The following is a 20,974-nucleotide window of genomic DNA, read 5'->3' on the forward strand; positions in this document are numbered from 1 at the left end:
GGATGTGGACCATCACAAGCTGACTGGCCAGTAAGTTGCTTTTGCAATCCCCCCCAGCTTTAAAATGATCCTCAAACACGTGCACGTCTAATTGGTAACAGGTGATCAGAAATTGGATCGGTTCCCATCCCTTTAGGATTTTATTTCATTTGTATTCTGATGTAAGCCATTAAATGCAGGTGTGCCACATAACTGCCAAGGAGGGACACCATTGTTTCTGAGCATTATTTCCACACACCTTAATCCTAAATCAGTGCAGAGAATGTCCATATAAGGACGCATCTCTTGCTTTGGGTGAGATACAGCTTCCAGGCCGGGTCTGTCAGGATGCTCGTCCTGTCCGCCAGGGGGGGCCGTGGAGTCGCCAGTATAAATACCAAGACCCCCCTCTTACGTCACGACCACGTGGGCTGGGCAAGTATGGCGGAAGTGCAGAGACGTCAGCCTGTGCGGGTTAAAGGAGCGGCGGCCTCCGAGAGCGGCTCACACCGGAATGAGGCCGCGGGGATGGCGCCCGAACCGTTCACGGTGTTCCTGAAGCTGTCCGCCGCCGTGTTTTACGGGCTGGCCTCGTTTCTCATCGTGGTGGTCAATAAAAGCGTGCTGACGAACTACAGGTATGCGGCGGCGGCGGACTTTGGTCGCAGGGCTGCGCTGATACTTTGTTTCGCGGCGGCGGAGGAACGAATGGGGGCGTTCGAGCGGCTGCAGATGCGCGCCGGGCTGCGCCGCTCCGCCAATGGGAGCGCCGGGATGGGGCAGATCTGCGCAGGGCTGCGGGCGTCTGCGCCGCTCGAACGCCAGCTGTGATCGTTGGCTTTGCCCAGTTTGGGTTCCCGTGCATCGCCTGGGGACCTCGACAGAGATGTAGAGATGATTTTAGTTCCTTTTCAAGGACAGCATGCATGTTTAAAGTTGTATTGTTATGGACGCTGTTTGAATGTATCTGCGTCTGCGGGGCGTTAAAGAAACATTGTAGCTACACTTTCCCAAATCTGTCGTTTATTTCCAGTAGTGTAGGAGGAGGTAGGCGATGTCTGTAGTTAACACTGGCATTACTGACCTACTGGCTGAATGCACAACTTAGTTTGAACTGGGATAGTGCATGCCGTGTTGCTATTCTACCACATCTAGAACAGCTGTGTGTGTGTGTGTATATATATATATATATATATATATATATGTATATGCATATGTATATATAATGTGTGTGCTATATGATCACACTGGAATCCCACTGGAATAATACACATCTTATGCATTGGGAATATGGTTACCCACCCAGTTAGAAGTGCATGAGGCTTCATATATTATTCCTTTGGCAATCACTCATTAATTAAGAATTAGTGCCTATTATTGTTGTTACTATACATGTACTTATGTACGTGTGTGTGTGTGTTTAATATATTCAGCTTGCCTCTTGTGCAATCTGTTTTAGTAGCTGCTGGAAAACAATTGCAAATATTCATACTATTGTTTTAAATCCACCATGTGTTTCCAACTAAACATCTGAATTAAAATCTCACAAGTAGTTCAGAAGAGTGTTTCTGCATGTTTTTTTTTTTTTTACTACTTCTCTGTAATGTAGTGTTTATGTAGTCCACTTCACGCTTGTCCGTTTCTTTATTTTCAGGTTCCCGTCTTCATTATCCGTCGGGATTGGACAAGTAAGTGAGATACTGTGATTTTCGGGAATTTCACACCAGAGACATCAAAGGGCTCTGTTCCTACTCTCTGTTCATCTCCGTCTCTCTCTCTCTCTCTCTCTCTCCGCAGATGTTGGCAACAGTAGTAGTTCTGTGGGTGGCAAAGGCATTCAGGGTAATCAAATTCCCTGATTTTGATAAAAATATACCTCGCAAGGTGAGTCATTTTAAGTGTTTTGTTTTTTTAATAAGCGAGATGCATCCGATTCATTTTGAGCAGCCCCCTGAAAATAACACTCTGCACTGTGATGGGTGGATAACAATTCTAAGGATGTGGAAAGACATCTGTATAGGTCTTTACTACACACTAAGATTAAAAAACAAATACAATAAATTTGGCAGATTTTAAAGAATACAGTGAACCACATACACACACCTTTTTCTTACTCAGAGGTTTTGGTTTTCTTTAGAGAGGAGTCGATTGGTCGTCACTGGAACCCAAGTTGTGTAGCAGGTTTTTGAGCCGCATTTTTTTATATATAGTTGTTGAAAATGAAGGCTACTCCTCCAGGCTGAAACCCATTAATTCTTCTGGGTGCTTCATCAGAGCAATTCGCGATGACTGACACCTCCGGGCTTTTAATTTTCCTCTGAAGGGATGCACCACAACATTCTTCTCTTGCTTCATATTCTGGAAATAAACGCACAACAGTTTACAGCTAAACCAGTTTTCTGGTGTTCGACTCGGTGAAAATCAAATATTTGCTCTAACCTGATTTGCGTGTTTGTAGCGAGTTTAGGACTTGAAACTATAGGGAAGTAGAACAGAAAATTGTATTAATTAATTTCATTTTTTATGTACATTTAATGATATTTAATGTCCTATAGTTTGTCATCTATATAGATTGCTTTTGCCCCCTGGCACCCAAGTGTTTTCCATCTACCTACATATCCTTTAGCATCTGTAACTATTATTACACAATCTGTGTGGTAAAGACCTTCACAAACAAGTGCCTGTTCTACACACTTTCATTCATGTAGTTGTGCGATTGCAAATGTTCACACTACTATATATCATTCACAGGAGGGCTTTGAAAAACCTTTACCGTAACGCTGTTGTGTGTTCAGCCCGTGACCCATAGTGAGCGAGAGGTTTCGCAGTGTCAAACCGTCGTACTGTAGTGCAGTGCTCTGAAACTCGAACCACGCCAGTCACAGCGGAGCGGCGCAGCAGACCCGACACATACGCTGCCGTCTGGCTAAAAGGGATCTTTGTTCGTCTGCGTTCTGCAGTGTCACGGACAGGATATCTCGCACAGAGGGGTACAGTTTAGCTCGGGTGAAGAAACCAGACTCGCAGACCCTTCATTTTTATATTCCTGCGCTCTGCGAATAGAAAGTAATGTCTTGACAAGAGGACGGTGTTTTACTGAGTTGGTCATAGTTGTCTCTCATTTGGTGAAATCTGGAAAAGTCCTGTTGAAAAGCACTGTATTGAGTGTTTAAAGACCTTTTCATAAGCATTTGTGACTTATCATTTTAATATCAATTATATATTTTTCTATGGCCAAGCACATGCTTTTTTCCAGATTCTTATTTTACTTGCACACTTCGAAGTGCAGTCTTGCTGTGTGTGCTGTGTAATTGTCTTTTCTTTCCCTTTCTGTGTTGTGTTTCTTGAAATGATTGTTTTGCAGGATAAGGGCGGCTGTTAAGAAATAATAACAGTCCTGCACTGACCAGGTCTCTGCCATTTACTTCTGCGTCATTACTTTCCTCATGAGGGTAATCTTCCTCAAGGGGTTGTTGGGTGTGGAAATGAGAGAGCGGAACGTTATTGTCACGACAGAAAACTGTCTCATCGAGGGGAAGTTAATAAAAGAGCAGGGATACCTTTCACACATAGCCAGAAGTTTTGCTAATTAAGTTCAGCTTCCATGCAGATGGCCTGGACCTGCTTAATTATTGTCAGACGTCACCCCGTACGGTATCCAATATAATTTGATCTCATTCATATAATTTCTCTTGTAGTGAAAGCTCCCCTCAAGTATTTTACATTGAATGTTTGTGTTTTGGGAACCCATTGAACCCTTTTCTTTAATGTTGTGTAATTGGGTTAAGTGTAGGGAAATGTGCTAATCCTGTTTTTCGTTTGTTGCAGACTTTTCCTCTACCTCTCCTGTATGTGGGAAATCAAATAACGGGACTGTTCGGAACAAAGCAGCTAAAGTATGTGCGTCTACTGTGTGTGTTACATTTTATCACGTTGCTCAACTTATTTGCAAAGCAGTGTCTCGGGAGTGACCGCCTCGTTTCCTCTCCGCAGTCTGCCCATGTTCACGGTCCTGAGACGGTTCTCCATTCTCTTCACCATGATGGCCGAGGGATTCTTGTTAAAGTACGTTCGGTTTACAGTCGACATTGTACCAGGATTGTTCAAACTGGCTTTAATGGTCACGTTTGTTTCCTGGTCTTATTCCCCTCGTGTTCACTTTCTTTTTTTCTCCCAGGAAGAAGTTCTCTCGGCCCATCCAGCTCACGGTGCTGGCGATGATCCTTGGAGCTTTTGTAGCTGCCAGGTAAACTTTACACACCAGAGAAGAGGTCCACGTGGGGTTAGCAAAGCACACTGTAACATAGGAGGGGAATATACTGTCTCGTGTTGTCTACCGAGGGGGGGGGGGAAAGTCCTTTTAATGATTGGTGTGCTTCAGATTTTTGCTCAAATCATCCTCTGAAATGAAATGCTTAATTCTGTTTGTAAATCACGCTCTGCAACTTGTTTAATCCTGTCAATAAATGGGGAATTACTGGGAGGATGTTCTGTTGACCATTCGGTTACTTTGTTTAGCACTGATCTGTCCTTCGACCTCCAAGGGTACGTGTTCATCCTGATGAACGATGTCTTGACGGCGGCGAACGGCGCGTACGTCAAGCAGAAACTGGACTCGAAGGCAAGGGTTTGAATGCCGTGCCTGTGTGTTTAAATAAATTCACTTGCATCGCACGCACGTTAGAGGTTTAATTTTGTTGATTGCCGGGTGATCAAAATCCTACGTCTGCTCGGATTGAGCCTTTATCATGAGATTACAAATGCTGTGGTTTATGATTGTTTGCTTTACTAGATTTCAAGTTTTAAATCCCTATCTGAGGTACAATTTGTCACCTAGAATGTACTTTCCGAGTATTTCAGATGGTAAGAAGTATGTTTTATCCTCGGCCTTTAAATCAAAACCAGGCGATCCTCCGAAGACCCCAGATGTTTCCCCTGTAGATAATTGGTTACCTATTCACTTAAGACCTTAATGGTGGTGTAAACGCCAGCGTGGGAGCCTGTGGGCTCTTGTGGATCCTTTGTGTTCAGGTTGTTGTCCTCGGGGTGGAATTTCTGCCCATCGTTTACTTCTGGAGGATCCCTGTTTACTTGAAATCTTCCTTGCAGTTGTAACTCCAAAAAGGAGTGAAGGGAATAAGGCTAGATCATTTTCATATATTTAGTATCGAAGACAAGGGCCCTAAAACAGCCAGCCAACTTACTCACCTCTGGCATTTGTTGGGAGGAATTCAAACAGATTTAGCCTTGGCTACACCCTTATTCATAGATTTGAAAAATTTTTGTTTACGTTGTCTAGTTGATTAAAATAAAACGGATGGTCTTTACACATAGGAATTGCAAGCGGTGACTTTTACAGACTATCAGCAACTGGTAGATAAAGAAACTGCTGTAGCTTCATCAGTAAAATTAATTTTGAGAGACTGGCTGCTGCTTTATCGCTGAATGCCAGTGCTTTAATGTTTGCTGTTTGTTTTTGCTGTTTTTCTCTCGTAGGAGCTGGGGAAGTACGGCCTGCTCTACTATAATGCATTATTTATGATCTTCCCGACTCTGTTGTTTGCTTATTTCACTGGGGATATCCAGATGGTAGGAACTGAGTTTAATCACTACTACACGATTAACCTTTGTGCTTAAAGAGATCTCCCACTATAGCATGTATTAGCCTTTTTTTGTTTGTTTACCAGCCTAAAAAAAACACAAACCTATGAAATGCAACACAATCTGTCATAGTTGAGTATATTGACTGTTGAATATACATGCTTTGCAATGTGTAACTTTAGTTTTTTCCACAGTTTGTCTAGAAAAGACAAGAGGGGGTGCCAGGTCCTTTTGAGAATCTGTCCTTTCCTGTAAATACTTCTATGACTTTTGAAAGTTAACCTGTGGCTCTCCATTGTGTACAGAAAAGCCTCTTGATTGTCTTAAGATAGTTGAAGAGTGAGATAGCATCTAATTTCCAGGAAACAGTTTGTTTTTATTGGACTTTCTCTGTCGTTTGTCCTCCTTCCGTGTTGTAAAGCGCCCTTATCTTGACGGAGTAGATGCGCCAATAAGTTTAAGTCTCTTCTTCCTTGTACTGAAAAGAGGGAAAAAAAAAAAAAAAAAAAACAAGCAAGCCAAAGCTTGGTCTTTTGTACCAAGTAATCTTATTAAGCAGAGGAGTGTAATCTTAAGTAAATCCTTATCTGTGTTTGTCCTGGTCTGACTGGGGATGTGTTTAGTGTTGCCTCCGACCTCAAAAATACAAACGTCCATGTAAAAGTTTCCAGTTTAAATTAATATTATCCTTGTTACTTTCAGTCATCGCTATAAACCTGCTATACTGGCTCGTCAGTGGATTTCACTGGTCTGTTGTACACAGTTTAGTAGTGAATTGTATTCCTCTAAACTGCATTGACATTCGGCAGGATTCGGCCGTGCCAGAATGAGTCACCACATCGTTAGATTTTACACGAGTTTATGAAACGCTTTATTCATGAAGAGACTGAGCTCAGTCTTCCGTCACCACTGGAGCGGCCAATTTGTGTGTTCGAGTGCGTATATATAACTGCTGCCACCCCAGACCCCTGCCACGGCGCTGAGGTTGCGTAGCTCCCCGTGTATCCTTGTGCGGTCGTGGGAGCCCGATTTACGGGGGCCCTGCTCCCCCGGTACACGCGCTCAGCTGCCACTGATCCGAGGAAAGGGCGCCCTGCCAGAAACGCATACAGAGTGGCTATTATACGAGCACCTGGAGTTAATAAAGAGACCCCTGAAGCCGTCTTTATTACATGACTCATTAAGGGCATTTCATACACCTTCTCTTCTTCTCCTCCCCCCTTCAGGTACAGATTTGAGATTTGATTTCTTGCCTGTAGTCCAAACTGAGGGTTTATTTTGTTTTTCTTCTGAAAGAGACATTTAAGAGACTGGTCATCTACCTAAATTGTGCAGTGCCTGTGTGTCGGGGGTCACGTTTCTGTCCTGGTGATTTATGGAGCCGGAGACGGAGTAAGCCTCCCCTCCCCCCCACAGCTGGGACAGGGTCGTCGCATTCCTGTCCGTCGTCTCCCCGTCTCCACAGTCTCTCGAATGTCTTGACCACGTGGTGCTCGACGTCCAGATGTGTCAGGTGTAGAGGACGAGCAGTGTTGTAAAGACTGATTTAAAGAGGCAACTTTGTCCTTATTGGTGGAAATAACCTGGAGTAGTTGTGATTCCCCACTTGTGCGTTTGCTAAGTGGATTAAGAGACGTGTGTTGGGTCGCCCTCCAGTGATCCCCCTTCAAAGCAAGTCAGGATTAGCAGTAAATTGGAGCGTCTCGGCCTCTGTGCGTTTGCATGTGACAGCTTCCTGTGTCGGTTGCTGGATTGTTGATATGCTTAAATAGTTTGAGTATTTCTGAAATAAACTAAAGGAAATGATGCAAGTCTGTCGTGTCTGCCTTGGTCTGTCGCTCTCCTAGTCACCGAGTGTCTCTCCCGTCTCTGTCTAGACGATGGAGTACGATGGATGGTCCGATGTCCTGTTTTTGTCTCAGTTTGTCCTCTCCTGTATCATGGGGCAAGTATTGCTTTGTTCTCGAATCATTTAAGAAGGTTTAATTGCATCAGGCTGAATATTTTTTAAGAATTAATCAAAATAAATGGCCAGAGAAGTATTTAAAATTGTGCAGTTTAAAATGTACATTGACTTAAAAATTCAGTGTATTAAGTATGTATTGATAACGGATTTAAGAGTCTTATAAATGTTTCTAGTTCTCTTATAGTCTAGGACAGGGGTCCCAGCCCTGCTGCTGGAGGAGCCACTACCCTGAGCTCTCAATTACATAATTGAACTTATTTCCTAAATCGGAGCCTTTTCAATTTTTTCAACAGTAGGGGTTTAAAGTTAAGTTATTTATGCAATTCTATACTTATTAAAGAACCAACTCTTTTATTACACAATTTAAAAGGTAAAATCTAAGCTGATCGTTATTTCAATTAAGGGTTCAATTAAGTAATTGAGAGCTTGGTTGGAACAAAACCAGGAGGATAGAGGCTCCTCCAGGACCAGGGCTGTCTAGGAGATTTGCTTCTGCCTGTCCCGTGTAGAAACTTCATATGAACTCGTGTGGATGTCTTTGTGAGGGCATGTTTTGATCATTTCTCTCTCTCTCTGTCTGTCTGCAGGTTTATTCTAATGTACTCCACAGTGCTCTGCACACAGTACAACTCTGCGCTCACTACTACCATAGTTGGCTGTATAAAGGTAAGTCACAATGCATCGAGTTTACAAAGAAAAATAAATAAATAAAATCAGACCTACACTTTAACAAAATAATGAACCCAAGTACAATACATTTTTAATAATGAGACTAATCCTCTTTTTCTTTCAGAATATTTTGATAACCTATATCGGGATGGTGTTTGGTGGAGACTACATCTTCACCTGGACTAACTTCATTGGATTAAACATAAGGTATTTAAAGTCTGAACGTTAGAAAGAGAGACGCGTGACATTTTCCTTTTGGCTTCAGAAAACAAAACAAACTGTTCATAATACTTTCCAATGATGCATCTCTGGATAATAACAGGCAGTGATGTGTTCTCGCATTGCTACCGAACTTTTAACCATCATACAGCACTAATGCATTGCACAAGAAATTCCTCTTCCTTCCATTAAAAGTGCGAGATTTAATTATAGGCTTAAATGATGTATAGTTCCCCACAAAATGGCCGGGGTCTGGGTGTCTGAAAGGGGAGAGCTGGTAGATGAAGGCAGTGACCCATGTTGGACTCGTCAGACTTCTTCACAAGGAAGCAGTGAAGGATAAAGCTCAGGTTCGTCAATTAAGTGAAGTTTACAGAATCCTACATCAATCCCCGTTAGATGACATTCTGAAGTCTAGATCTAGAAAAACTACGTCTGTAATGTCATTGCAATGCAAAGAGGCTCCCACCCTGCATTGCTGGGCTGCCTGTGGCTCATGCCAGGATCCCGACTCGATAAACCGCTCCTCAGGACTGAAAATCAATAAATCCAGTCTTTTAATTGTACAAAGTGTAGAGGGAGAAAACTCGAGCTCTCTTATTGTCCAGTTTGTATTTTTTGATTAAGTTCTTGTGTGTAATTATTGAGTTATGGAAATATCTGGGGATGTCAATGAATTGCTTGCTCTGGCGTGCGTTTTTATTACTCCTAAAGTCCTTCACTACTGTCATACGAAGTGCGTTTTGTATCGAACATGTGAATAGGAAACCCTTGAACATTTCGCCAGAGTGCACTTCCGTTTCTGAGCCCGTGATGTTTATCTCTGTGAGGCAGCACCTTAATCTGCTCTTCATGGTTTTCATTTATTGGCAGTCTGTTAAATCTGAGGGTAGGTTTTAAATTTGGACACTGTATTTATTTAGGGTTATTGTTTGGTTAAGTACACGGTTTTCTAAAGCTCTCGACAAAGGGGGCTTAAATAAACGGCCACGATGACTGGAATTGTTTGTCCTTTGCAACAGAAATGGCAGTTCCTGTATTTTAAACCACATCATGTAGCTGCAGATTGTGCAGCTCTGAGCCATTTCAGACCAAATGATCAATTGTACAAATGTGATGTTGCATTGAATGCCGCATAATTGTTTGTTTTTGTTGACAGTATTGCGGGGAGCCTGGTGTACTCCTACATCACGTTCACAGAAGAACAATCAAGTAAGCAAAGCGAAAGCGCCAGCAAACTGGAAATCAAAGGGAAAATCGCCGTATGACATTAAGCCAACGCTTCTAATTGTCGTGTAATTGAACTGCTTAATTTATTTGGAACAAACGACACGCGTATGAACAAGAACAAAACCAAACCGCGCCGCGGCAGCTGGGAGTGCGTCGTTCTCCTGCACAAACTCACTAATGAGCTGCTCTGCGCAAGGAGGAGGGTATTAAAAAGAGTGATGTTTACGCAGTTCAGTGGACGACCCCCCCCCAAAATGCCAAGCCCCTCTGGCCAGAAGTCTGTGTTAAATTGTGTTGATATTGTTTTGGGGGTTTCTTTACGGTTTAAAGAGGTCTGTTTACATTGGGACCAGTCTGCCGGCATTGGGGGCAAGAGCTAGTCCGTTCTTTGGGAAATGTCTTGTTTATATGAACACCTGTGGGAGGAACAAGTGACCTAACTGCTGGATGTTTCTGGAGTCATTGTGGGGAAACGTAATCTCTCCAATCAACTAACATCTCTCTCTCTCTCTCATCTGTCATCCTGGTGGAATCAAATTATTTTCTCTTCCCTTTTCGATAATCTTGAAGCAGCAAGTTTTATAACGGTCATAAAAGACCTTTTTTAACTGTTAATCATGCATACGGTTGTGTGTGCATCACAACCGACATTCACCTTTGAACGCACAATGTAATAAATGCACAACAACGACAACATGCTAATCATTTACCGCTATTAATCACCGGTTCGATCTTTATAACCATTTTTCCAAATTATGCTTAATTACATAACGAGGAATCCTCGATCTGCATTTAATGTATTAATCTTTTTTTATAGATGTTTTAAAATACGGTTTCATTTGGCCGTGCACCTCTGATGTCATAGGGTCTTATAATCTGATAATTTAAGATTGTATTTTATATTATAATCTGGTATTGGAGACTTCCTTGTCCTTGTGTTGGAATTTGTATTCATTAAGTGAAAAGGCTCACTGTGTGGGACATCTTGGTGCAAAGGCTGAAGTGGAACCTTGTTTTTGTGTCATTGTAGTTCACTGCGGTCTGCAATGACCTAAACCATTAAGTGCACTTTTAACTGTTTACAATTAAGTGTTTTTAAAGTAACGCGTGGACCGGCTGGCCAGCCAGGTGTAACTCTCCTCATCTCGAATCTTTTATTCCAACAGAATCGCAGTAATGGGGAGCGCCACCTTGTGGGCGATATTGAAATGCCAGCCCCTGTTCATGACGTTTTTTATTTTTAAATATTAAAAACCATATTAAAAGTCCGGTGTGTTTTTTTTAGGAAGTGCTCAAAGGTAATTGTTTTTTTTATTCATCTCCCCCATTCAGTCTTTTTTCTGTCCGATCTTGTAAATAAAACTTGCTCCTTCCTGTTATCTGGATCAACAGGCTCAGCTCTATTGGTCTCCTCTGGGTAAATTGAAAACGATTCAAACCAATAGTTTTCCTGCCCAGAGGTGTGTGTGGGTTTGAGCCGAGCGATGCTGTCAATCTCAGGGCCCTGGAGTTTCGGCTTCTGTGGGGAAGCTGTGGGAAACATTTAATTTTTAATTTAACCCAGACTGTCCATGTGAATTGTCTTTTTAATTTGTTTCCCCATTTCCAATCACCATTGCACTTTCAATTGGTCTTTTCAGAGTATTATTTTACACTGCGTCTCAAATACAAGTGTTTTTGTGGTTTTCACTGTTACATTGTATACTGCCTGGAGTTCTGCTCCCTATGTCCTCAAATCATGGCTCGTTTTCTACAGTGCGGTGGAAGATATTAAGGTGTGGTTTTCTTCAGATCATTGAAAGAAAACCATTTACGTTAGTGATTGGCTGTCTGAGGACAACTGAGTTTTGTGTGTTGGTTTTATTTCCTTATTTTTAAGGAAGAAACAAATAAGATCGAGCTCTCTGTATTTGCCATTCCCCAAATATTTATACATGCATATCTATGTCCTTAAGTGTGTTGTTTGTCATCCCCCCACCCCGCAGGGAAAGCCATGTGTTAGAGATTTGCAACCTTGTGTTCCCTGCCTCAATTTCAGGGTGTAATTGAAATAATGGCCCAAATAAGAACCGAATGTTTCAATTACATGAGCAGGAACGGGGTCTTGTCATGTTCGTATTTAATAGAGGGGAAGGAGGACAAGGTTAAGAGCATTGTGTTTTAAATGCGTGTATCTGATCTCTGAACACAGCAGATGTAAATATACACTCAAGTGCCTATTTTTAGTTGTAGTTTCTGTCACTAAACTGGGGGGCTAATCTGGTAAAGGATCAACACCGTTCCTGCAGTTCTTCGTGGAAAGAACATTTTACATTTACTCTAAATTTGAGTATACTAAGTAACGAGAATGTAGGTTTACCTGTATTCGGCTTTATAAGAGTTGCCCTTATTCTAAAGAGGTGTACGAACCTTTTCTTTGCCATCTTTCTATCAGAGGATTCGTGTAATCCGTGCAGCAGAATAAAAAATACACTAATTAAATCTGTATATATTTTGGAGGCTTTTCTCAAGAGAACCAAGAGTCGTGGGAAGTGACCTTGAGACCTCTAGTCTAGACGTGACAATTAAGGAAAATATGCATCCTCCTAATTGTAAATAATAATAATAATAATAATATTGTTGAAGGGAATGACATCGCAAAGCGATCCCAATCTAAAGTGTTGGGTCTGGGACAAGGTCAACAATGTGGTGGATTTGATTGATCTGTAGGAGCCCTTTATGCGTGGATTTCCCTCCCAGTGTGTGTTATTGCAAAGAATGTTGTTGATGTTGAATCATTTTTAAATTGTCAGATTTAAATGGAAATGATGATACACTTGTTGGAGAAAGTCTTTTGTGAGGAGTTTGTTTATAAACTGAGGGTAAAATCCTATATTCAGTTAGGAATGCCAACGTGAAAGAGTCTAGCCAAGCTCAAGTCTGTATTCCTGCTCCCCCTGCATTCGCACGGCAACGTCAGGCTTTGACTTGGTGCCTCGGAAAGTTAGTTTAGTTTGGTCTTTTAATCCACGTGTTACTTTTTAGATTCAGGTTTCCTCCTTTTAAAATGTGGCGTTTAACACCAAGAATGTATAAATAAATCGAAACGGAAGCAACCCTGCCCAGGCCTGAAGTGACTTCTACACACTTTTCAATCCACAAACCCGACGGCTGGTTTCCATTGGGTGGAAAGAGAGCTCGGGGGGTTGGAGCTTGAAAGCACAAAAATAGTTTTCCATTGTGAACATGAAGGGCTGCTTTCGCACCCAGATTAGCAGCAGTCGATGTTATTTCAGGTAGAGGCCGGCGCTAATGCAGGGCTGTGGGAAAGCAGTCGTGAATGTATGCACTTTACAGAGTGAAACACTTATATACTGTTGTATATGTCAGCTAACATTGTACAGTGGAGACAGGACTCTGTATTATACAAGACTTGTTACAGAGGAACGCTTGCCCAGAGACCTTGAGCAAATGTTTGTTCTCCTGCAAAGTGACTTTTTATTTTTCTGTGAAGGATGTGAAATAAAAATATCTATTCAACAGTGTGGGTGTGTTGTAGCTTGACTGAAAGGGGGATGTGCTTCCCTTGCCTGCGAGACGAGATTAGCACAGTGACTCACTTCAGCAGCTCAAGAATGGACGGTTTGTATCGCTGAAAATAATCGGTTGATCAACAGCCCCCCCTTCTGGATAGACTTTGGTTGGCCTTGAAAAGACATTTTAAACCAATTCAGTTGCCACTCTCTGCCCTTGTTGCCATTTTAAACCGTTAACCTGATGCCGATTTCCATTTATTTACACAAACTTTAATCCTACAATAAAGATTTGGGTGTTAAGTTGTGTGTGTAAACAAATGACTACTCTCAATACTTTTAAGGTAAGTTTTGAACTAGTCTTCAGAGAAGCTACAAATCAGTTTGAAAATATTTAAAATTAGTTAAATACATTTTCAAACACCACTGATCTGTAGCTTCTCTGATGAAGTTCGAAATCTACCTTTAGTTTATAATTAAATTGAATGGCTTGATTGTGGGTGGCCGATTCCCAAACTGTCAGGGCATGTATGCACACAAAACAATCCATAAAACATTTAGATTTAAACTGGTATGCATTTGAAGACACTTTAATTCACAAGTTGCTTAATGGAGGGAAACAAACAAAAAAATACAGCCATTGATCTTGTCAGAGAAATGAATCCAGAGCAGAATTATAAATAAATGACACCCGTTTGAAGGATTCTGAAGCCGCAGCTTTGACACAAAGGGTGTGTGTATAAAAACAGCGGATGTCTGCAGAGTTCAAGCATGAAGTACAAGATAGTAACACTATTTCAACATGGCCAGACGGCAACAAACTAAAGACTTCAGACAGTTCAGCTGCAGTGACTGCGGTGAATCCCCGGCCGCAGACCTAGTGGTGACCGATTAACAGCGACCTACATCACATGCTAATTGTACTGTTGATTGGAATCATGTGGACACTGATTAGTATTCATTTAGTTGCACCGAATCAGTTCAAAGTCAGACGGATCGATATCGGTTCTGCTGTCGCTCGTCTACATAAGACATTTTGGTTCGACGGAGGAAAGCGATGTGCAAGATCGGGTCGGGGGTGGGGGACGAGGAATGTCAATGGATGCGACGGCACGATTCATTTATCTTTTCAAGAGCACTGGAAAAGTTAAAACCACAGCCTGTGAAGAATAATAAAAAAAAAAAAAAAATCATCAATAATCAGTATAATATTTGTCTCTCATAATGAAAGCATAAGAACTGTACAAGGTAAGAAAACTATACAAACTTTACAGAAAGAACGTCTCGATTAAGTACTTCCTAGAAAAGAAAAAGAAAAATCTCTCAAAGTCTACAAATCTGGAAAAATACAGCTTGTATTTCATTTGCCCGATAATCAGTACTATTACAGGACATCACTGATGCCAAGATCACATGAACGCGCCGCGTGGGGGGGGCCAGCGGCTCATTCGACTCCTATAAAAAAAACAAGAGGGTACGTGTAAGGCTTCCCGGAGGTCTAGTCTCTTATCTGCTTCGCCGGCGTGCGGTCGCCGCACACGCGCGTACGAGAGCGACAAAAACAAAAAGTGCAAGAGTGTGTGCCTTCAGCTCCAGGATCGCTCTGAACGTTGCGAGAGATTTCTGGATCGCCAAACAGTGACCTCTTGCAAAATGGCTTAAGAGCAATTATTATTAATAATATACGCTTAATAAAAAATATAAATATCTTTTACATACAAAAATATTATTACCAAGAATCTGCAGTACAAACAGGAAATACATCTTTTGTTTTTTAAATTTAGATAGATAGGGCATAATACGGCTTTAACAGCGTCTTAAGTTTTGGATAGAAAACAAAAGGAGGGATTGCGGGGACATGCGCTCGATACAATCAGACGAATTCTCCAGTCACGGGAGGACCCTAACGGCCCCGGAAGCCCAGCTCTCTCTCTCTCTCGTTAATTTGGTTGCGCTCTTTGAAAGCCACTCTGCAGAAGTTCAGTCTTTCTGGGTTAAAGCTTCTTCGGGCTCCGAGGGCCCCGGGGTATCTGGCTCTCCGGACACGTCCCCGTCCGCCCGCCGTCTCTTCGCCGGCTTCTCGCAGCGCTCCTCGTTCTCGTCCACGGCGGCGTGGCGGTCGCTCAGAGCGTCTGGCCTGCCGACACCGTTAGTGTCTCTGTCGGGGGTGGGGGGCTCCTGGCTCGGGATCGAGGGCCCGTTGGCCTGAACCGCTTCGCTCCTGACTTCGTTCGCGCTGGATGGGGGTTCGCCGGCACCGTGCGATACTATTCCTGTGAGAAACCAGCATGGATAAAATCAGACATTTTGTTTAGCTCGTGTTAATGAACCAAATACTTTGAAGCCGCCATTCCCATTTTTTAAAAGGTGAGACGGAAGGTAATTCTCACTGAGCACAAGGGATCACATTAAAAACATCTCCAATTTCGAGAAGCGAGAAGCGATTTCTTACGGGGAAAGGACAGCACATTTTTACATTTTAAACGTGTAGGACACAGTCATTTAACACTTAATAGCTTCTTAATAAAGGAAAACAAATCCAAAACCTGAAGACAACTCATAGAAATGCTATTGTTTAAAACGACCTTCCAATTTAAATTTCACTCGGGGCGAAAGAACCTGCAGCAGTTCTATTACAGTTCTATTCATTCTAACGGTTCTAAAGGTTCTAAGTGGCTCGGGCTGACGCCTACCGTTCTGGTTGCTGATGTCGTCCCTCTCAGAGTAGCTGGTGCTGCTGTTGGAGGTAGTCGGGGGGGGGGACGCGGCACGGCTCGACGCGGCACTCTCCGTCTCGTCCAGGAGCCGGTCCATGTAGTCTCTGGACATTTCAAAAGACAAAACCAACACCGTCTATATACACGGCCTCTTGGGAGAGCTTGTGAACGTTATACAGCAGGTCTTGAAAGACAAATAATTTGTTGAAGAAAATCTAACCTACAAGTTTAATCTATCATGCAGATAATTAAAACTGAAAACTCTGTGACATGCAATATAACATAGATGGGCTTCACAGTTTATACTGAAAACAGGAGGATGAAAATATATAACGACTGAAGGGACGATAAAAAAAGCTGCTCTAGAATATTTAACACGGGGAAACAAGTCCCCAACATCAGCTCTATTCCTCTCTTTCTATATCTTCCCTAGTTTTAAATTACACACGGAAAGCACTTACGTCACACCTGGATGAAGGTTGTATTTCCTTTTGCCAAGTCGGGTTTGCTGTGCAAAGAAATCATAACGCTCAGATTTCTTCCACATGTAATAAAAGGCCACACACTCGCCTACAGATCTAGTTCTCACCTGAAAAAGTTTAATTTATCAGCAATTAAATCTCTACACAGATACAGGGTTATCAACACAGTTATCAACAATTGTACAGTTCACAATCAGAGCACAGGTTCAGTAACAAATGCATATTAATATTTACCCTTCATATATCAAGTTGAATTACAATTTACTTATTTAGTAGTTCGTCCAGTTTCTCTTTATTGACCAGTTGACATTATAACAACATGCACAGCTTCCAGTTTTCATCCATGTATAGTATTTACAATTTAATATCAATAAAGAACAGCAGGTTTGCATTAATGCACAAAAGAAAGGATATAAAGTTCACCTTGTTCGCTTGTATCAAATGAAAATCCTTCCCATAGGCTTTGAGACCTTGTTCAAAATTCCTACATTCCTCCTCCGTCCAGACAGACAGTTCTTCTGAAGTGGAGAGAGACATGCTGACTATCGAGGCTCACAAAAACAGGGCATGCGCACACTTGGAACAGAAAGGTTTCTAAAGCCAGAGAGTACTCTATCACTGCTTTGATGAGTCTTAAAAGTGAACAGCACTGTTTCTTCTTTAAAAAAAAACAAAAAAAACATTTTGAACACTTCACATTTCAAACGAACTACAAAACATCACATTTATTGCATTTATTAGTTACGGCACCTTCAGGAATGTAAACAATCGTTCCACTCACCTCTGGCTGCTTTGACATTGAACCGAAGTCTCCGCAGGGCTTCGTCAGTATCGAAATTACACTTGACTAACTCATAAAGGGCCTGGAAATGCAAACAAGGGGGGACAATTCATATATATATATATAAGAAAAATAGATTGTAGTAATTCCCTACACCTTTCCCAACAGAAGCATTAACAAAAATTGTTCTGAGGTATAATAGACAAAGAGTGCCAAACTTAAACAAGACAACGGACACAGAATCCCAGATGTGATGAAACATCCGTCACCGTTTGCGAAATGGGTCTTCAATACAGCCGAAACGACTTCCACATTTTATGGGACTGAAACCCGCCGTACCTGCTCGTTGTCCTTGATGTGACACCCCTCGGGAATGGCATCCACGCCCTTCTCCTCCCCCGTGCGCTTTGAGGCCTCGGCCAGGAACTCCACAACCTCGTCCTCGGCCAGGAACTCTGGATTCCACAAGAGCTGGTCGTCGTTCTCGTACGCTGCGTGGACGAGCGGAGGGGGCGGCGTTAAGCACAGATAACCACTGACAAGCCGTGACCAGGCACGTCGTAAAGACGGGCAAACGCACGACGGTACCGCACCTCTCTCGTTGTCTTTGTATTTACTCAGTCCGGACGGCGTCTCAGCCTGGTACATCGAGCCGACCATGATCTCCTGAAAGACACACATCGATCACATCTCGTGTCCGAGCAGTTTCCTCGGGGTAAACAGACCTGTCCGTGGGATCTGTTTTCAGGGTTACCCTTCCGTTTACCTTTTTCCAGTCCTCAGAGGGAATATAATCTTCATCCTCCTCCGATTCTTCTTCAACATCGTTACCTGATTTTATAAAACACGGAGAGGGGGACGTTACTGTCAAAGTCAAAGTTTAATCTGAGGTATTCTAAACATGATAAAACACTTTCCGCCACTATAGAGAATAGATTAAAAGGGATTAAGCACGTTCTTAAAAGGCTGTGGCAGCTGGAGATAAACTGAATCAATTAATCAATTAACACAAGACACCAATAAAAGTATTACAGTAAACTAGCTACATACTTTCAAAGTATTTGCATCTCCGCGGTCGGATTAACTCGGCTGTACCATGGGAGGTGACGGAGGGAGTCTGGTCATCGTTAGAGGACTGCGTCTCGTCCTCCTGACCAGACGAATCCTTCACCCTCTCATCCTGGACGAAAGAGAGAGAGTCAGTCTTAACAAATGTACTACTGGTTAATGAATTCCAAATATTACCCTCAGTTAAAAAAGGTGGAACATCAGCCACCAAAACGAAAATGTTCTAGAACCAAAAGACCTTCTGTGAGTTGTTCTGTCAGTTCTTTTTATGGCCATTTCAGTATTAAAGTTATATAATAAACGTAAAAGTCATTCCAGGTATAATTTGCCGATTCCGAAGCGGCGTCGAGACGCACCTTTGAATTCCTCTTCGACTCCTCGGTGCTGCCGCTGGTCTCATCGTGATCTACGTCTTCCACGTCCTCCTCCTCGTCCTCGTCCTCCTCCTCCACTTCTCCATCTTCATCCTCCTCCTCCTCCTCCTCTTCCTCGGGAGAGCCCCCGTAGCCATACAGGCTCAGGAGCTCCTGGATGGGCATTTCACCTTCCTGTGGCAGAGAACATACGATGATGGTGATTGCAGAACCAAAGACTAGGAGTTGCGAACGGCTGGCAGCCGACGGGACGGGACTTACCCGGGCGAGATCCTCGATCTCCGCGCTGAAATTGGTCTCCCCCTCCATCAGCTCTTCCTCCTCGAGGGTGCGTTCGTCGTCGTAGTCGTGGATGAGCATCTCGGCCGAGGGGTCGAACTCATGGTCGTCTGAGCCAGCTGAACCTCCTGACGCACACGGGACAAACGCACAAGGGAGATGAGTGTCCCAGGACTGGCCAATATCCCGCAGGAATACGAGGTACAGATGGGGGTTCAGCAAAAAGATTTACAGAGGACTGTGTGTGCATACAATCCAATCCAAAAGGTTGTGTGGTCCAAATAGTGTGAATTTACACTGTCTGCCTCTGTAGTATAAAGCCTTTGAGCATCTGTACGAACTGATTTGATTATTCCCAGTGGAAGTTGCCATTAAAACACACAGAGGACAATGTTAAGGCTCTATTCTCTTGTCCTGTGAGTGAGTACATCTATCACACACACACGATGATTTTTTAAATATGAATGCAAGCACAATATTTGTATGGACTGATCACATTAGCTTGGAAGAAAGTTCTTTCAAACATGCATGTAAAACCCATGTGAAAACAGCCCGGCATGAGTCAGTTCAGCGAGAACAATATAGATGCGTTTACCTGGGCTCGAACTCCCAAAGGAGGGCTGCAACAAAATGGAAACAACAAGGTGAACTAACACGATAAACACTTGTCAACATGAAACAAGATATAGATTACAAGATTATAAAATCTCTAGTCGACGCATAACAACTGCAAATACTATCATCACTTTCAATTTCACGGACAATATCAAGAACAAGCAGAAAAATCAATAGCCTTCACGGAAATGACGTTAAGCTGGCAACACAAGATACGATTTAGGTCAACGATAGTGTCTGGGCTGGGGGAACTACTTTAAATACAAAGGTGAACAACAAGCTAGATGCTTTCAATCAATCAATCAATCAAACAAACAAACCATAATACAATCCATATAACACGATGCTATTATTATATGGATAGACACCATTTTCAGTTGCGGTAAAAACGCAGTTACCATCACCTGACACTTATTCATATTTACACAACACAGTACAGTACACAGCACGCAAAGAAAGTGTAGCAAAGACGAGACAGAGTATCAAATCTCAGACGCAACTTCAACTCGAAACAAGTGACGTCACCACGCCAGCCATGGCTGCCCGTCCGCAGCGGGGAGATGCGCTTACTGACCCGTGTGCGCCGTGTCTCCTCTTACAAGAGCGCAGGGGCCATTAAGACACGCGTTTCTGCCCCAGCTACACTGTGCATAGACAGGCTGCGACGGGGATCCTCTTTACAGCAGAGAAAACAAAACCAAACTAAAGTAAAAGCTAGTACTGTGCCAGGACAGATTTAAGGCGAGAAAAAGCACGCAAAGTCTGATCTGTGCACGCATGCAGAGGTTGCAAACGCACAATGAAGCCTCGGGCGCAGGCACAGTGGCACTTAGCGGGCCTAGTGGATGCAACTGGAAGTTTAGGGCTCGAAAAGCGCGCCTGAACTGTGGGAGCACGTAAACAAGCGGGCGGTTTCAAAACAAGCCGCTTCCAGGCCCGGCCCGGCCCGGGTCCCAGCGCCAGGCGGAGACAGCCGGCGGGTCCCACACGGATGTGCGCAAGCGGCGGGGTTTTCATTTAAAACATGGATATATTACAGAAGTTTGCAAATGCCCTCTTTAAGGGGCACAAAACGCAACAAGTTTGCACGGATTTGAAAACAGGCGTGACGTCGCCAGCGCGCCCCGGCGCTGCCCGGGTTTCTCTCCGGACACGGCTCCCCCGATCTGGGCGAGCGTCTTATTACGAAGCAGATCCCTCTTGGAGAATATTTATATGAGTTTCCTCCTTACCTCCGCCATGTTTGCTGTGCCGAAGGGTCACATCGCGGGTCATCGCCAGGTCCCGGATGGAGCTGGCCCCGCCCCCTGGCCCCGATCATGTGACGGCGGCGCTTCCTCGTCCGCCTTTGTCCGCCGTGTTTGTTTTAAACCGCTTTTCTCACATAAACACGGCGCGCACACACACGCACCGCCCGTCTGTGTGTGCCGCCGTGTTACCCATACACTATGCTCCCGATGATAGATCCCCTGTTCCCTAGGA

General features: G+C 43.3%; 2 protein-coding genes across 8 annotated transcripts; one reads left to right on the forward strand and one right to left on the reverse strand.

Moving 5' to 3' along the window:
- The first annotated feature begins 409 nt into the window (after positions 1-409).
- On the forward strand, positions 410-13,188 carry slc35d1a (solute carrier family 35 member D1a). Of its 2 annotated transcripts, XM_066691731.1 has the most exons (13): positions 410-617; positions 1,634-1,667; positions 1,777-1,863; positions 3,808-3,875; positions 3,973-4,044; positions 4,157-4,225; positions 4,498-4,600; positions 5,476-5,568; positions 7,458-7,525; positions 8,134-8,212; positions 8,340-8,422; positions 9,594-9,646; positions 10,831-13,188. In XM_066691731.1, the coding sequence occupies exons 1-13, from the start codon at positions 421-423 to the stop codon at positions 10,839-10,841; spliced, it is 1,017 nt and encodes a 338-aa protein (XP_066547828.1). In that variant the 5' UTR covers positions 410-420; the 3' UTR covers positions 10,842-13,188. The 2 variants fall into 2 exon arrangements, with proteins under 2 accessions (XP_066547828.1, XP_066547827.1); XM_066691730.1 differs by having other exon boundaries at positions 9,594-13,188.
- Positions 13,189-13,750: 562 nt separating this feature from the next.
- Positions 13,751-20,790, reverse strand: mier1a (mesoderm induction early response 1a, transcriptional regulator). Of its 6 annotated transcripts, none has more exons than XM_066691858.1 (13): positions 20,725-20,790; positions 19,473-19,497; positions 18,860-19,005; positions 18,581-18,772; positions 18,207-18,336; positions 17,923-17,987; positions 17,750-17,822; positions 17,496-17,647; positions 17,157-17,238; positions 16,799-16,893; positions 16,355-16,482; positions 15,870-15,997; positions 13,751-15,449 (listed from the first exon to the last, which is right to left on the reverse strand). In XM_066691858.1, exons 1-13 carry the CDS (start codon positions 20,731-20,733, stop codon positions 15,157-15,159), a joined length of 1,518 nt encoding a protein of 505 aa, XP_066547955.1. In that variant the 5' UTR covers positions 20,734-20,790; the 3' UTR covers positions 13,751-15,156. The 6 variants fall into 6 exon arrangements, with proteins under 6 accessions (XP_066547955.1, XP_066547956.1, XP_066547953.1 ...); XM_066691859.1 differs by lacking the exon at positions 20,725-20,790 and adding an exon at positions 20,067-20,688; XM_066691856.1 differs by lacking the exon at positions 20,725-20,790 and adding an exon at positions 19,813-20,052 and having other exon boundaries at positions 18,252-18,336.
- Positions 20,791-20,974: the final 184 nt, after the last annotated feature.

This window comes from Amia ocellicauda, chromosome 19 (genome assembly GCF_036373705.1).
Source record: "Amia ocellicauda isolate fAmiCal2 chromosome 19, fAmiCal2.hap1, whole genome shotgun sequence".
NCBI classification, from domain to species: domain Eukaryota; kingdom Metazoa; phylum Chordata; class Actinopteri; order Amiiformes; family Amiidae; genus Amia; species Amia ocellicauda.